Here is an 18,273-nt window from a genome sequence, read left to right on the forward strand (position 1 = left end):
GGTTGGATCCAGGACCACATGAACAAACCGATTTTTAAGCCCGACTGATCGACATCTAGCCAACTTTCGGCCAGTTAGCGATCGGGGAAAGTCTGTCGGAGGCCCCATATACTGGGCAATAAGCTGACGACTTAAAAGGGACCCATCACCCAAAAATATTATTCAAAATCCTATTTTATCACATTAGTAAAGCAAAATTAACTTTAATTACACTGTATAAATTATTTGAATCGTGTTTCCTTCAGTCTGGGAATTCATAATTATAACAAGCAGGCAGGAGCCATTTTGTGGACACTGTTATTAAGGCAAGTCTTGCATCATCTCAGAATCTTGTTTGTGCACCAGAATGGGGGACCTGATGTCCATCCCCATGTCCTGGCTACACAATTAAATGGTAAAGAGAACAGGGGAATGTGGGGAGAGCAGTGACATCTAGGAAGTGTTAAATGGAAAGTAAAAATAATTCTCTTCCCCGCCTCTATGCCTAAGGCATAGAGGAGGGGCAGACAATATTTGATTGACAGCTGAGATTTTTTAAATGAGCTTACAACAGCCTTGTCAGCACCCACTTAACCTTGTTCAGTGGCAGACAAGGGGTAGGCTGTTTATGAGGCACCGGCCTCTTCTGACTTCCCCTAGTTCTGCCCCTGATTATTGCTTTTCTTTTCTTTCATTTCAGACTCTCACTCAGGCTTTCAATCTCTTGCCTCTTTCCAATGACCACAGAGTCCTCTGTTATTGTTAGTTTTTATTAATTTTCCTATTCAGTTCTTCGCTTATTCATATTCCAGTATTTCATTCGAACTACTGCCTGGTTGCTAAGATAAATTGGACCCTAGCAACCAGCTGCACAACTTCCAAACTGAAGAGCTGAAGAACAAAATGCTAAATAATAAAAAAAAAAATGCCTCAGAATATCAGCGTCCAAATGGAACTAAAGGTTAATTTAAAGGCGCCACCCTCTAAATAGAAGAACACAGAGATGATAAACACCTGGAGATACATAAATAGATACAGACAGACAGAGGCATAGATATACACACTGACAGTCACGTACATAGAAAAAAGGCTAAATTGAGATTCACCTTTCTACATTACACTGATCATTAGGAACTGCTGGGCCGAAAGGGGTTAATGAAAGGCAGGGGACGCCCCCTCCGCCTGGAGCTCTGAGGCCCCGCCCACGCTGCGAAGTCACCGCTATCCTGGTGGATCCGGCCACGTCACTGCTGCCAGCAGCACGCACCGCCTCCCTCCGTCCCAGCCATTAAGAACCTATAGGGGCGCAGGAGGAGAAGGGGAGTGCCCAATGGGACTGCTCGCAGCTGGTGACGGCTGAGAAGCTGGCCAATGGAAAGAGCGAGGGGCGGGCAGAGTGACGTCACGGGCCGGTGATGGTCCTTATGTAGGGTAGGTGAGGCAGCTTGGGCAGTGTGTGTGGCACAGTGAGAGCGGTCCCATTCAGACATTTATACACACACATAAATATAATTATATATAATATATACAGACGGCAAGATGTGCGGTGAGTATGTCATTCTTCCCACTGACCTTCTACTGAGTGTCTCCTCTCCCCGCATGCACTGACATCTCCTGCGACACCCGAGGTCCCTCTAGGGGCATTGCCATTCAGTGCCAGTCCGAGTGGTACCTCCCTGTGAGTGACAGCAGTGTTTCCATCCCCTCAGCGAGTGTCTCCTCTTCTTCCCTAACTGCCAGCTGTTGTCCCTTAGCAAGTGGCATCTGGGTTTCCCTGGAGACGGCCAATCTCACACCTGACCTTTAGCCGCATTTACTCCTATGAGGACTTCCTGGGAAAAAATCCAGTAGTTGGGTTTGTCTCATGTAGCTGCCATCTCTCTGATGCCATACTCATACATATGTCTCCTCTGCCCATACACAATAGACTATGTGACCCATCTGCTGCTTGGCCAATTCTTCTTATTATTATATTCTTCTTATTATATTTTGGCTTCTGTTTATTTATAATGCCAAGTATTTTTTGTGTCGCTAACCCGCTGCCATGCCAGTCTCAGAACAAGAGTGTATTAATGCCCAATGTGGGGCCCTCCAGCTGTTGATCTCTGACCCCCAGCATCCTCTGTTACACAAAGACAACAAGGGACAGCGGCTGGAAGTCTTTTCACTTCTGTCCTCTTTATCTGTCTGCTCTTGCTTCCCCCAGTCCTACTTCTGTCCATTCCTGGGTTTATTCCACAGACACAAGCAGTCTAAAGAGACTAAACGGGAGAGGATTATATTACTAAAGTGATATTGTCTAGGTTGGTCTCTGAGTAACGTGTCCCATTAGACTGGCACAGGATTAGTGCCAATACTCACACAGAAGTGCAGTGTGATCCAATACTTTCTTTGTCCTGGAGCAGTGATGAGACCTTCCTGGGCACAGAATGTAGTTCAGCAGGCACCACTGTGTTTCAGCTTAATCTCTCCACACCCACATGATATTGTAAACTGTATATAAACGGTCATTGCCTTTTTTATGTGCACTGTTAATATTTCATAGCCCAGGAAGGTGTCCTAAAAATAGCTTTTTTTTTCCCCTTAAATTTTCTCCCTTTACATTTTGAGTTTTCCTGTTGGTAGATTTGTTTTCAAATGTCACTTGCTTTGTTTGCCATTTCACTTAGATTCAGAGCCAATGTAATGAAAACAAGGTTTTGTTTGTACCGAGACAAAAGTGCAACAGTAGGGGTAGCAGACATCACGGCTGCTCCTGGGGGGAGTTCCCCAGTAATTTATGAGGCTCTGTGGGGAGTCCCGGCTGATGTAAATTGTTTTGCAGTTTGGGGGTCCCTGATGCCTATCTGATGTTCCCACTTTTTAGCCATGGCATTGCAGGCATATATACCCTAGATAGCTAATGAATAATGGCAATGATTTTATATATATATGTATATATATCAATAGTCAAATGTGTTTGAGTCGTCACTCGTGTAAGCAACGTTTCGGCCCTCATTGGGGCCTGTATCCTTGATAAAGGCCCCAATGAGGGCCGAAACATTGGTTACACGAGTGATGACTCAATAAACACATTTGTTTGAAGATTATTGGAGTGCTGGTCCATTTTTGAATTTAACATAATACTTCTTTGATCAAGCACCCAACATCGAATAATGGAATAAGAGTGCAGGTACATTTGGACTTTATATATATATATATATATATATATATATATATATATATATATATATATATATATATAAAAATACTTGTAATTTCCGCACACCACTGAACGAAGCAAAATACCCAGGTGCTACTCAAATAGACAGTATCAATAGTTTTCCAAGGGAAAATGAGTGCACACTGGGAACATTTAAATAGGTTATTTTAAAACCATAATTTTATTTAAATTAACTAAATCAGGCCTGCAACACCATCACTTTTTAGTAGAAGAAAAAAGTATTATTGCATGTATAACCTACTACATGATATATATTGTAGAACTATTGTAAAATGGAAAGTACAGTGTAGACTTGATCAGAATAAATGGGCCCTCCGTCTGAAGCTGCCAGGCTTACTATTTAAAGCAAGCATCTTTGCCTTTAAAGTTCATTTGGTGCCGATCTTTGTATTGTTATGCCATTGCATTTCATTAGTGGTAATGTATTGCCAGTTCAGAGTTGTATATAAGGGTAGAGATATCCAGACGGCACGAGGCAAAGCCTGTTAGCACCTCTGTTACGTACATAAACACAACCATTTGCATAATTAGCGCTTAAGTTCTAAAGTCTCCTCGGGTATTTATCAAGATAAAGAGAATGGATTAACTTGTTTTACAAGTCCAGCATGAAATGAGTTAATTGTCTCTCAGTGTCTAGCAGAACAGGCATTACCTGCCTCTAAAGTCTGATATTGTTTGGCTATAGTGCAACTCTGCCCAGTGTATTTAATACAGGAGGACACCCCTTGTTATTTCATTCAGTCAAGTACTGACACCAAAAAGCTCATTCGGTGCATCCTTAGTTCAATGAGTGTCTTTTTATAATAAATATTAATTGTTTCCGTCATCAGAGAAGTCAACTAACCCTTTGTCATTAGGCTGATAATGATCAACTCCAGGCATTTTTGTAGGGGATCTAATGGGAATGTTGTATTTCGGATAACACGCATGGGGTCCATTAATCATGCTATGTAAAAATTGGAGGAAAATTTCACCAGCGATGTTGCCCATAGCAACCAATCAGATCTTTGCTTTTGTTTTCTAAAGGTGGCCATACACTATAAGATCTGCTGGGGCCGAACGATCGGATTACAATACTACGAATGGGCTCTGATGGGTCGCAGGACCGCATCAACTAGCCGATGCGGTCCTGGATTGTACAAAAAAATCAAACTTGACCGATTGATATCTGCCCGATTTTTGGCGCCTGATATCGATCTATAGGACCCGTCAGGAGCCCCTACACATGGCCAGATAAGCTGCCGAATCCGTCTAAAGAACCGATATTGGCAGCTTTAATCTGCCCGTGAATGGCCACCTTAACTTGTAGATGACAGTAGAAGTCTAATTGCTGATTGGTTGCTATGGGCAACATTGCCAGTTACCGTATATTTTCCTCCAATTTTTTTACACAGCATGATAAATAGACCCTATAGATTGAATAAATGACTTACTTGTGTTTTTTCACTGGTTCAGTAACATGTAATAGCCAATCAGCAATTAGCTTTAATCAGTCTTGTTGGAAGTTGAAGTTCTGCAACATGTGCTTAGCTGCCAACCGTCGCTCATTTCCAAGGACGGTTCCAGGTTTTTTAAACTGACCAATTGGACATCAGAATTTTGGTTTAGTTGCCTCACTCATGGAGGCTGATTTATGAACATAGGTGATAAATTGCACACGTGAAAACCAGTCTGCAATTGTATTGAACTGTCCACTACATTTTTTTTTGGAAAATGAAAGCAAGGGCCTGATCTAATAATGCACTGTAGGTGCAGCCAGAATTCTGTCTGTCTGAGATGTGAGTATTTATTATACAGACACGGCTATATGATTCGTGAGTATATGTCCTTTTGTTGGGGGAATTTAAAGCTTAAAGGGTTTTTTTTTACCTTTAAATGAACTTTCAGTATGATGTAGAGAGTAATATTCTGAGAACATTTGCAGTTGGTTTTCATTTTTTATTATTTGTGGTTTTTGAGTAATTTAGCTTTTTATTCAGCAGCTCTCCAGTTTGCAATCTGGATAAGGGATCTTTCCTTAATTTGGATTACCATACCTTAAGTCTACTAAAAAAAATCATTTAGACGATGATTAAACTCAATAGGATTGATCTGCTTCCAGTAAGCATTTGAAATGATACGATTACAGCGGAGTCTGTGGGAGACGGCCTTCCCATTATTCAGAGCTTTCTGGATAATGGCCTTCCAGATCCCATATCTGGGTTAGGGCATTTCACCTTGAAATGGCTTTTTTTTTTTAATGCTTACTGCTGCACGGGAACGCATGGGTTAACAGACCCCATTGTATCTTGTAGTAGTGGATAGAATGGCTTTAACTCATTCCCTTGTCTATGAAGTCTTTATGGTGCCCAGTGACAAGGTGCCCATATAAATTCTTTTCACATCAGCGCATGTGGAATGCTGCAGATTGCCCTTCCCTGTTCCCAATCTCAAACACTGAGTATTTATAGCATCTGCCCAATCTGTGCTGATTCAGTCAGTCTGTGTATTGTTTGGGGCTGGTTGCTAAAATGAAATAATCGCTGATACTTTGCTCCCGGGCAGGACAAGATATAGATATACTCTCTGAGCAGCGCCTCTCCCTTACAGCACAGGGTGATATTTAGGCTTCAATAATCTTCATGTGTCTTACAGCTGACGTGGGTTGTTGTAGTGAGCGACTTCTGAACTTAGGAAATATTTACCTATATTGTGTGTGCTGATTCATTTGTTGGTGGGGGTTATGATGTAGGTATGTAGGGCTCCTCTGAACTCAGTGCTCCTTAGATGCTAAGTCAGCCCCATATGTGGCGTGTGTTGTAAAAAATGTAAAGCACTGGATAGATAAAAGTGCTATAAATACATAGTCACATCCAAGCAAGTGCACAGCATTGAGTGAGGGGTAAGTGAACCTTTAAAAGTAACAGTAACATTGAAAAATGAAAGTGTTTACCCTGCACTGGTAAAACTGTTGTTTGCTTAAGAAACACTATTATTGTTTATATAAATAAGCTGCTGTGTAGCAATGGGGGCAGCCATTCAAAGGAGAAAAGGCTCAGGTTACACAGCAGATAAGCTCTGTAGAACATAATGGTGTTATCTGTTATCCATGATTTAACCTGTGCCATATAGCTTTTTTTCAATTTCCGCCATTGCTACACAGCAGCTTGTTTATATGAATTATAGTAGTGTTTCTGAAGCAAACACAGCAGGTTTACCAGTGCAGGGCAACACTGCATTATATTATTATTACTTTAAAACACTTTTATTTGTTGATGTTACTGTTCCTTTAAATAAGGCTACTAGCCCTTTAATCGGCCATAACGTGACATAGTGACAGTGTCTAATCGTAGGTGCGTTTGAAGTCTCAGCGGAAGGAGGGACTGAACCTGTCCCCCCCGGCTCCATAGAGATGAATCAGCGCACTCTATTGGGAACTCTGCCATTCATAAACCTGACGCACCTGTTTCTGTCCCCAGGCAAAACTTACTTTTGTGTGTAATAGAAATTCCTGCAGTGCATTCACCTACTAGGTGTGTGTCAGGTGCACCTCCTTCTACACTGGAGACCTTTTATATCAGTGTATATTAGAGATGCACCGAATCCACTATTTTGGATTTGGCTGAATCCTTTGCAAAAGATTTGGGCGAAAAACCGAACCCCCGAATCCTAATTTGCGTATGCAAATTAGGGATGGGAAAACTTTTTACTTCCTTATTTACTTCCCTCCCCAACCGTAATTTGCATTTGCAAATTCGGATTTGGTTTGGCCAGGCAGAAGGATTCAGCCAAATCTGAATCCTGCTGAAAAAGGCAGAATCCCGAACCGAATCCTGGATTCGGTGCATCCCTATTTTATACACACACACACATCTTTATTATACACAGCCTACAATTGATTTGCCTAGGTGCGTGTCTGTGTGTGATCACAAAGGTTGTGTCTCTGATATGAGCTCACTAATATAGACATGCATGTAAAAAGTGATATCCTGAGACAATTTGCAATTGGTCTTCATTTTTTATTATGCATGGTTTTTGAGTTATTTAGCTTTTTATTCAGCAGCTCTCTGGTTTGCAGTTTCATCAATCTGGTTGCTAGGGTGCAAATTACCCTAGCAACCATGCAGTGATTTAAATAAGAGACTGGTATATGAACAGGAGAGAGCCTGTATAGAAAGACAAAGAAAAAAGTAGCTAAAACAAAACATTTGTAGCTTTACAGAGCATTTGTTTTTTAGGTAGGGTCGGTGACCCTTGTTTGAAAAGTGGAAAGAGTCAAAAGAAAAAGGCAAATAATAAAAATACTATAAAAAAAATAAACAGTGATGGGCAATTGAAAAATTGCTTAGAATTGGCCGTTCTATAACATACTAAAAGTTAACTGAAAAGTGAACCACCCCTTACAGTTTGATGCTTGCTGCAGACTGCATTGTTTATGGGCAGCCATGCAGTAAATCTAAAGAGGTTGGTAATAGCTCAGCTCCTAGCCCTGCTAACATGATACTGCTTGTGTAGCTTTTCCCATTCACCTACACCTCCTGCAAATGATTGATACAATTGTGGGCAGAGTTACACGTAGGAGTCCGTATTGGTCCCTGGCACAGGATTGGTAAATAATCAGAATGTTGGCGGTGCTGGAGGTGTATAGATACGAGAGCTTTGAAATGGCCCATTGTGGAAAGAGAACGTCTCCCTCCTCCTGCATGATGAAAGGGACTGTGTTTTCTGAATGTGGGGCCCGGTGTTTCCTTCTGAATAGGGTTTCAGTCTTGAACATGAAAGCTGCCAGTGTTACCCTGGCACATCTCCCACCTGTGCTGAGAGGCTCCTCTTTGCCTTCCAACCCCCCCAACGATTTACCAGCAAGAACCGCCACTCGCACCTTCACAACTGCCCCTAAATCTTTCTTCTACTTTTTGTGGCAGTTCTTCATTTGATTTTATGTCGTGCATCAGAGGCCATGTGTAATATGTTGCAGTGTGTGTGTGTAAATGTTTATGTGGACATTTTTTCCAATACATTGTACTCTTGTGTGTAGATTGTAGATTGGGTTACAGTTCAGCTGGCAGGGGAAACCTTGTCCAATTAAAGCAACAGTAACACCAAAAAATTAAAGTGTTTTAAAGAAATGACAATATAATGTAGTGTTGCAATGCACTGGTAAAACTGTTGTGTTTACTTTTTAACACTACTTTAGTTTATATTAGAGTCCTGCACGGAACCAATTTGTTAAACCCGAACCCAGCCCATATACTTACCCGCTACCCGACCCGCAAGTACCTTATCCGCAACCTGATCCGTGACCATCAAGAAAAAGTGCTATCATTATAAACCGGAAGTGATATCATTAGAATTAGGTGTGATCAGAAGAAAAGGAGTAAAACTAGCTATTGAGAAGACCCGTGTCCCGCAAACCCGGATAACCACCGACCCTGGTCTATGCCTGCTCCCGAAACTTCTACCTGCAACCTGCAGGCTTTTGCATGTACCCCGCGGGTACCTGACCCGCTGCAGGACTCTAGTTTATATAAACAAGCTGCTGTGTAGCCATGGGGGCTGCTATTCAAGCACAGGATGCCCAGTAGATAACATACGTTATGAAGAATCCCATTGTATGCTACAGAGCTTATCTGTTATCTGCTGTGTATCCTGAGCCTTTTCTCAGTTTTCAGTTGTGAATGGCTGCCCCCATGGCTACACAGCAGCTTGTTTATATAAACTATGGTGGTCTTTCTGAAACAAATATACCAGTTTTACCAGTGTAGCACAACAGTACATTATTTTTCCATTACTTTAAAACACTTTCATTTATTGGTGTTACTGTTCCTTTAATCCTAAGTGGGCAGTTGGTAGAGACATTTTAGCTGCACCATCTGCTTATGGCCACCAGGGGCACTGTGGATTTAGTAATTTATGGGCAATTCTGCAGCAAGGAGGCTGGAGGAAAACAGATTAGGAAGAACTGCAGGCTAACGGGGCTGTTTGTTTATTTGCCTTATAGGCATTAAATCCTCTGCATATTCTATGTGAGTGAAGCTGCCCTTTTCCCTGACTCAGCTGAGGCACTCTTTATAGAATATCATACATATCTGTTCTCTGCACCCAGGAACACATGATTTTATGCATTAGAGTCTGTGTGTGGGAAGATAAATGGTGTCTATAAATATAGTAGCTGTTTTCTTTTAATGGCATGGAAACTGGGACAGCTTTCCTTACTATCATTAGCAGCAGCCTCCCCATTCTCCATACTTATTATAGCTTGCATTCCTTAGCAATAGGTATTTCATTGACACAGGAGCTTGTGCTCCCTGCATTACACTAAGCAATAGGCACAACATAGAAATGCAGAAGGCAAGCAGAGTTTACTAGCAATGTTTAATGGTACAGTAATACCAAAAAATGAAAGTGTTTTAAAGGAATGAATACATAATGTGCTGTTGCTCTGCACTGGAACTATTGGTGTGTTTGCTTCAGAAACTCTACTATAGTTTATATCAACAAGCTGCTGTGTAGCCATGGGGGCAGCCATTGAATGCTCAAAAAGGAGAAAAGGCACAGGATACATCGCAGATAACAGACTGTAGCTTGCAAGAGGATTCTTCAGAGCTTATCTGTTATCTACTGTGTATCTTTTGCTTGAATGGCTGTCCCCATAAGTACACAGCTGCTTGTTTTTATTAACTGTAGTTGTGTTTCTAAAGCAAATACGCAAGCTTTACCAGTGCAGGGCAACAGTTCATTATATTGTCATTTGTTTTAAAAGCTTTTATCTTTTGGTGTTACTGATCCTTTAATGTGTAAGTGTGCCAAGTGCTGTCTGTGCCCAGCTCCCATATCACTGACATTATTGTATGTATTTTCCTTTCAGGAATCTTTGCATACCTCAACTACCACGTGCCACGCACCAGGCGGGAGATCCTAGAAACACTCATCAAAGGCCTCCAGAGACTGGAATACAGAGGATACGACTCTGCAGGTGAAATAAATGAGCAGACAATTGGTCAAATGTGTACATTATATCCACTTAATATGGAAAAAAGCAGAATACTGACATTTATTCAGCCTCCAACACATTTCCATGGCGTTTTACAGAAATTATACCTTATTTACATCAGTCCCTGCCCCAGTGGAGCTTACTATCTAAAGTTACTGTCACATTCACACATGGTAGGGCCAATTTAATAAGGAGACCGTTAACCAGCCTGTATGTTTTTGGAATGTGGGAGCAAACCACAGTACCTGGTGGAACCCACTCCAACATAGGGAGAACATGCAGGTATGGGACCCGTTATCCAGAATGCTCGGGGACCTGGGGTTTTCTGGATAATGAATCTTTCTGTAATTTGGATCTTCATACCTTAAGTCTATTAGAAAATCATGTAAAGATGAAATTAATTAAGGATTAATTATATTTCAAGCTGGCCATAGACGTGCAGATTTACCTTCATATCGGACAAACGATCGTTCGGTGCCATCTCCAGACCTGCCACTAACCATTCAGATCAAATAAAGTAGTAAAAGAACAGATCAGACAGACGATGTTCTGCTCCTGACAGCAATCGTACGAAAGTTATGTCTGACAAAAGCTGGTGACAGTCTCCCACTGATATCGTCAGATCAGCAATACATGCAGAGATATTATCAGCAGCCGACAGAAATCTTCTAACCTGTCCGATCGTCTGAATGACCGATCGTCATCTTACGAAAAATGACGGGAAATGTACGAAAATCGTACGAAACGGAGATTCGTATGACCAAATCTTTGCGTTTATTGCCAGTTTAAGTTCTGATCATGTACAAGCTACTGTTTTATTATTAGAGAAAAAGGAAATCATTTACTGTATAAAATTGTGGATGGAGTCTATGGGAGACAGCCTTTCCGTAATTTGAAGCTTTCTGGATAACCTGTGTTCTGATAATAGATCCCATTGCTGTACAAACAGATAGTGCCCTCAGACCACAGCTGTCTAACTTCTTATGGTTCAGTTATGGTCCTATAACCTAAGTTAAGTCAGAAAGTGAATGTATGTATATTTGGTTGCTATGTTTTACTTCCCAAGACCAATCTTGCACCATTGTTTGTAAAGGAACCTCTCATTTTCTGGTTGCTATTGTCACTATTGCCCCCAGGCTACGAGTTTAATTACAGAAGAAAGTGAACAGCATTGATAACTGCTCTCTATAAGGTAGTTAAAGGTTAACCGCTATGGGTGAGGACATTTCAGAAATATATATATATATATATATATATATATATATATATATATATATATATATATATATATATATATATATATATATATATCTCAGAAAGCCCCAAATTACAGAAAGGCAGTCTCCCACAGACTCCATTTTATCCTAATAATCCAGATTTTAAATATGATTTCATTTTTCTCTGTAATAATAAAACAGTAGCTTGTACTTGATCCAAACTAAGATACAATTAATCCTTATTGGAAGCAAAACCAGCCTATTGGATTTATTTCTCAAGTAAACTTAAATTATAAAGATTAGGGATGAACCAAATCCAGGATTTGGTTCGGTATGCGGCCAGGATTCGGCCAAAACGAATCCGAATCCTTAAAATCATGTGACTTTTTGTCACAAAACAAGGAAGTGAAAACTTTTTAGCCAAATCTTCCATGAATGATTCAGGGGTTCGGTGCATCCCTAATAAAGATACAAATTACAGAAAGATCCGTTATCAGAAAACCCCAAATTCCCGACCATTCTGGGTAACAGGTCCCATACCTGTAATTGACACACAACAAACATGCCATTCATGAGAGCATTCTGCAGTGTCTTCACAGGGGGGGCAGTAGATATGATAGACAAACCGGTGATTAACAATTTATTTACACAAAACAAGAATTCAGCTTAATGGTAAAGCTAAGCAAACATTCTACCAGTTTTCATACCAGCATTGGCATTTATGGATTATATTTAAGTGCTGCTGAGATGAGAAGCAGGGCAGATAAGACTTCTGGTCAGAATGACTTTTGCAAATCAGTTTTTTACTGAATATTTATAGAAATACAATCATTTTGTCCTTGGGGCTAGTGCTAAACAAAATCTTTTAGATAGCTAGACAAGGGTAATTATTCCCTCTGTATTTTCCATATTCAGCTGGAAATAGTGCAGATTGCTACCGTTTCTGCATCACTCCCCACTGGTCCTTTTTCAGGGTGTTTTATACTGTATCTTATTTCTTCATCTTCCAGGTGTGGGTATTGATGGTGGCAATGAAAAGAACTGGGAAAAGAACTCCAACCAAATCCAACTCATCAAGAAAAAGGGCAAAGTTAAGGCTTTGGATGAAGAAATAAACAGTACGTGGTTGGCAGTTGCTTTGTGTGGATGGGAGGAGATTCAGGGAGGAACAATGAAGGGGCTGATATGAAATTAAGACTAGGCTCTTCCTACAGTCTCTCCATCCTGATTAGAGAGTGGGTTGGTAGCCTACAAGATTATATCACACGTGGTCATCCTCTGAACCTACATTGTTACTGTGCTTCAAAAGAAGCAGGGCCATCTATTAGCATGGGGTTGCATTTGCAGTCTCTGGTGCTTGCTAAATACCAGCAACCTAACTGTAACATTGTTAAACCTATACATTGAACAAGCCTCTGTGGGTATCTTCCCCATTCATGCTTATCTTCTCCCTCTACAACTACCTCCTTTTTAGTAGAGAGAATTAGTGTTTAAACATGTGAATAATCAGTAGGTGATAAAGCAGGGAGAAAAATAAGGATGTTCAATTGCTTCAAGGATGCAGTAGTCTGATTCCTCTCACATATTATAAAGGTAAAAACATGCTGAGAGTTGTAGTGTAGGAGCATCTGCAACGCAAGGTTAAGAAACTGGGGCGTGAAGACTTGTTTAGGTAAAAGGGTTGTTCACCTTTAAATTAACTTTTAATATGAGGTAGAGAGTGATATTCTAAGACAATTTGCAATTAATTGGGTCTCATTTTTTTTTTCATTTGTGGTTTTTGAGTTATTTAGCTTTTTATTCAGCAGCTCTCCAGCTTGCAGTTTCAGTAGTCTGGTTGCTAGGGTCTGAATTACCATAGCAACCATTCACTGAGAATAATAAAAACCTGGAATATGAATGGGGAGGGCCTAAATAGAAAGATGAGTAATAAAAAGTAGCAATAACAATAAATGTGTAACCTTACAGAACATTTGTTTTTTAGATGGGGTCAGTGATCCCCATTTGAAAGACGGAAAGAGTCAAAAGAAGAAGGCAAATAATTAAAAATATAAAAAATAAATAATGAAACCAATTGAAAAGTTGCTTAGACTTGGCCAGTCTATAACATACTAAAAGTTAACTTAAAGGTTTAAATTCATAATAATAAAACCCCAAAAACTACAAATTGAGGTTTCGAAAAATGTCATTATTTCAGCCCAGCATTCTGCCAGATATCTCTGTGAATCATTCAAGATGGTATCACCGTGTTTATACAGCCACTTTCTTTGCATTCTTTGCATTATGCCCCAGAACAGAGTCATTGTTTTGCAACATATGCTTTTCGAGAAAGCAGCCAGTAATGATTCATATATACAATCCCAGCTTTGTTTGCCGGCAGGAGAATGTAGCCGGTTATAGGTTTCTGAGCCATCGGAGACCTAAATGCCTTCAGACTGCATACGTGGAACATTCATGGAAATAGGCCCTTAGTGTTTCTATTGAGTTACTTGGAATGACGTGAAACACTGCTCAATTAGCTGCAAGCTGCCAAAATTTTGTTTTCCAACAAAAACAGTTCAAGGAAAATTTCTTTTTTTCTTCACATTCTCCTCCACCAAAATTATCCAAAATGCTCCCTGACTGCCAAAGTCTTGCACAACGGAATAGATTTTTGTTGGAAAAGACCTTTTAATTGATTTAATACAAATGTTGATTTTTGTATTTCATTTAATAAAAAAAACAACAGATTTTGATCCTTCAATCATTCCCAGCATCCTCAGCAAAACAACATTCATACCAGCTGATTTATGGCCGTGGTGATAGCCGGTGGGACGTGGCTGTTGAAGCTGGGGAAACACATTGGACATCCCTGATTTGTATACTGGCAATTGGAACAGAATAAAAAAAAAGAATACAAAAATGTTCTTTTTTTTTTTTTTATTTAGTTCTGTTTTTTATCAGGGGGCCCGATTGGTTGCGAGGAGGGGGGGCAGGGAATATGCCTGAAACGTAACCCCAGTCACAATACCGTCTTTTGTACTGCTATATCTGTGCTTCCTGTTTCCCTTTATCAAATGTTATGGTTTCCCTTCACTTGCCATTTAGTGCTGATTTATGTCAGAAAACAAGCAAATGTCAGATAACGGCACTCAGAATATCTCTTTGGTTGCACAAGATTTCCCAGAGAATAGCTTTATGTCAGAGGCCTTTGAACTCCATATGTTTTAAATCAGATGATACTTGGCATGTGCCTCCCCCCCCCACTAGCAAGATGGTGGGAGGAACATAGGTCAGACACCAGTGCTCACTAACCACCTACTAAAAACATTACAATCTTCTGTTTTCATGACCTTTTTCTCCTTTTGAATGTCATAAAATGTTATATTAGCATCTCTGCTTGGCACATGTTTAAAGGAACAGTATACCTTCAATAAGTTGTTACAAGCACCCCCAGAAAGAGAGAGCACCGGTATTGCTTCTCTGGTTAATATGATGGTACAGCACGATGACACAAGCTTGTAAAGAAATAGTTGACTCTTTATTAGCAGTTTGCGGCTGCAGATCATGTCCATTTATATTTACCCCCTGTTCTAAATTATTACAATCACATTTTAAGTCTCACATGTCTTATCAGCATGCCCACATCCCTGTCTAGTCCTAGAGTACTTTCCTAGATAGAGCACAGCAACGAGACTGCTCCATCCTTCTTCTCTCTCTTCCATAATTAGTAGGGCTGCACTGAATAGTAGGGATGCGGCCGAAACTCTGAATCCTTATTTGCATATGCAAATTAGGGGTGGAAAGAGGAAAACATTTTTTACTTATTTGTTTTGTGACAAAAAGTCACGCAATTTCTAGCCCCTCCCCTAATTTGTATATGCCAAATATATGCCGAATCCCCAACCGAATCCTGCATTCGGTACATCCCCAATAAATAGCTATGAAGGTTTCCAACTCTTTTGGTTTCCAGGGAGTATGAAGCTCAGTGATAATCCTGGGGTACCCCAGTTCCAAAAGGATCGCCTGTTTGATTAGTGCCAGTATCTGGTTTTCAGATTGTGAGATTTTTGGCACAGTACAAGAAGAACACGAGTAACAACATGTATAAAACTGGTGGCTAAACATGTAATGTATTACTAAGAGTAAATATTGGGCAAGAACAAACGTTTCATAATAATATTGGGCATTGTTCAAAGGTACCCATATCCGCCTGTCTTGCTCAAAAACTGGGCTGGCAGGTTTGAAGGAAAGGGGTGGGAGAGTTCTGATATATCCCTTTGGTGCCAGAAACTGCTCTGGGATTTTTTTTTTTTTTTTTAACCTGTTGTCATTATATATTATATTAATTCTCTGCGCAGATTTTTTTTCATTGTATATATTATACTGCAAATATATCTCCATTATTAGCTGCAGGTTGTGTATATAGATTGAATACCATTCCTAATTGTTTTTTGTATTGTATTTATAGAGCTTATAGACACGGACCTTGACATTGAATTTGAGATTCATTTGGGTATTGCACACACTCGGTGGGCCACACACGGAGAGCCAAGTCCCACAAACAGCCATCCACAGCGCTCTGACAAGAATAATGGTAGGTTGATCAGAAGCCTTACCAACTTGTAGACTGTAGGTGCTTTATACACAACATTTACCTTACAGCTGGTATAAAACACAATGCTTAACTTTAATTGGGTGCTTTAGGGAGCTGGGATATCTCACCTGAATAGTGGGTCAAATTGTGCTGACCAGTAAGTTACATATAAGCTTTTACTTTACTTCAACAACATCTTCATTTTTCTATTCTAGACATTGTGATTTATGTGAGAAAAGGACATTTTTTTTAGTCTTATGATTTGATGACATCTCATTTGTCCCCATTCTAGAGTTCATTGTAATTCACAATGGCATCATTACCAACTACAAAGACCTGAAGAAGTTTTTGGTGAGTTTTTTTTATTTCTGGAAGTCATGATTTGGTTGATACTACCAAGCAGTGCATTGTTGCTAAGTAGAGACTATACACAGAACCTACAGGTTTTAAGGGTTGATTATGCAGTCTTTATGCCTTCCAGTGCTGAATAGAGGCTGCCTATATATCTGACCTACGGCACTGGAGAATGTCTCAGCTGGACAAATGTTTTACAATGCAGACTGTTTTTAAATATCCTATTATTTAAAGGAGAAGGAAAGTCTGTTTGCACTTGGGGGTGCCAAATGTTAGGCACCCCCAAGTAATTGTATTGACTTACCTGAAACCCAGGGCTGGTGCTCCTATCGGCAGAAAACTGCACCCATCCGGGGTTTTTCTAGCGATCGCCACGGAGCGATCCTCTTCTGGTGTTTTCTTTCTTCAAATTTCCCTGGGCAAACGCATGCGCAGTAGAACGAAATAGCCGACTTTTTTAGAATAAAGAGGAAGCTGGAAGAGGATCGCTCCATGGTGCTCACTAGTATAACCCCGGGCTGGTGTGGTTTTCTGCTGATAGGAGCACCGGCCTGGGGTTTCAGGTTAGTCAATACATTCACTTGGGGTGCCTAACATTTGGCACCCCCAAGTGCAAACAGACTTTCCTTCTCCTTTAAAGGTCACATTTCCCAGGAAATGCAAGGTTACCTCAGCATTTATATATTTACAGTCTGATTGATACAGTCTGTTACTTTAAATTAGCTTTATATTAAATGGGTTGTTCACCTTTTGAGGCAATTTTTAGTATGATGTAGAGAGTAATAGTCTGAAACAATTTGCAATTGGTTGTCATTTTTTATTGTTTAAGGTTTTTGAGTAATTTAGCTTTTTATTAAGATGCTCTTCAATATGCATTTTAAGAAATCTGGTAGCTAGGATCCAAATTACCCTTGCAACCATGCATTGATTTGAATAAAACACTAGATATGAATAGGAGAGGCCTGAATAGAAAGATAAAAATATAAAGTAGCAATAACAATACATTTGTAACCTTACAAAGCATTTGTGTTTTAGAAGGGGTTAGCAATGCCCATTTGAAAGCTGGAAAGCGTCAGAAGAAAAGGGCAAATAATTATAAAACTATAAAAAAAAAAAATAATGAAAACCAATTGAAAAGTTGCAGAATTGTCCATTGATAACATACTAAAAGTTACCTTAAAGCTGAACTACCCCTTTAATGTCCAGCTTGCAAACTTTTAATGTTTCTGCTTCATCCCAGGAGAGCAAAGGCTATGAATTTGAGTCTGAAACAGACACAGAAACCATTGCCAAGCTGGTGAAATACATGTATGACAACCGGGAATGTGATGAAATCAGCTTCACCACCCTGGTAGAGCGTGTAATACAGCAGCTGGTAAGTGATTCCCTTACATATTTAGTAAGTAAACATATTCTAGTGAGAAGTTTTGATTGCCTTATACTGACTTTGTGTCTGAGATGTGCAGATTTGTACTGTAGGGTAATGTTGCTTAGAGCAATGTTCTATTGTGGTTGTTTTACCAGTTGTGAGAGTGTTAAACTGTGCATTATTTGGAAGTATAATGTCCAGTTAATACAGACACACACACTTCTATTCACACATTTGAATTTAGTCCATGCCGAAGCGTTAAAGTGATGTATAATCTGTAGAAGCCAAGTTTTACAGGTTTTGGGAGGTAGCCAAGGTTTCACATTAGGGTACTGTCAAGATTTGTTTGTTTTGGTTTCAGTGCATTCCTAAATTAAATGGTGTGAAGCTTAATTGGGATAAAGTGTAATTTTTCAAGCAGAAATAGAGGGTGGCACATCTGCAGGCACCATAAATTTAGTAACTCTTCACTTCCTTGTGTTTCCTCTCATAGGAAGGGGCGTTTGCCCTTGTATTTAAAAGTGTTTATTTCCCAGGACAGGCTGTGGGGACCAGGTAACTCTTTTTGTTTTTCTTTATTCA

At 40.0% G+C, this 18,273-nt stretch overlaps 1 protein-coding gene across 2 annotated transcripts in view; it reads left to right on the forward strand.

Annotated features, from left to right (window-relative positions):
• Window positions 1–1,369: 1,369 nt before the first annotated feature.
• Window positions 1,370–18,273, forward strand: part of gfpt2.L (glutamine-fructose-6-phosphate transaminase 2 L homeolog) — a 33,169-nt gene continuing 16,265 nt past the window's right edge. The window contains exons 1-7 of one of the 2 annotated variants that reach the window (XM_041584956.1): window positions 1,370–1,525; window positions 10,050–10,157; window positions 12,403–12,510; window positions 15,843–15,968; window positions 16,261–16,319; window positions 17,563–17,697; window positions 18,185–18,246. In XM_041584956.1, the coding sequence (XP_041440890.1) occupies window positions 1,519–1,525; window positions 10,050–10,157; window positions 12,403–12,510; window positions 15,843–15,968; window positions 16,261–16,319; window positions 17,563–17,697; window positions 18,185–18,246 (605 nt within the window). In that variant the 5' untranslated portion in view covers window positions 1,370–1,518. 2 annotated transcript variants of the gene reach the window in all.

Source organism: Xenopus laevis, chromosome 3L (genome assembly GCF_017654675.1).
Source record: "Xenopus laevis strain J_2021 chromosome 3L, Xenopus_laevis_v10.1, whole genome shotgun sequence".
Taxonomy (NCBI): domain Eukaryota; kingdom Metazoa; phylum Chordata; class Amphibia; order Anura; family Pipidae; genus Xenopus; species Xenopus laevis.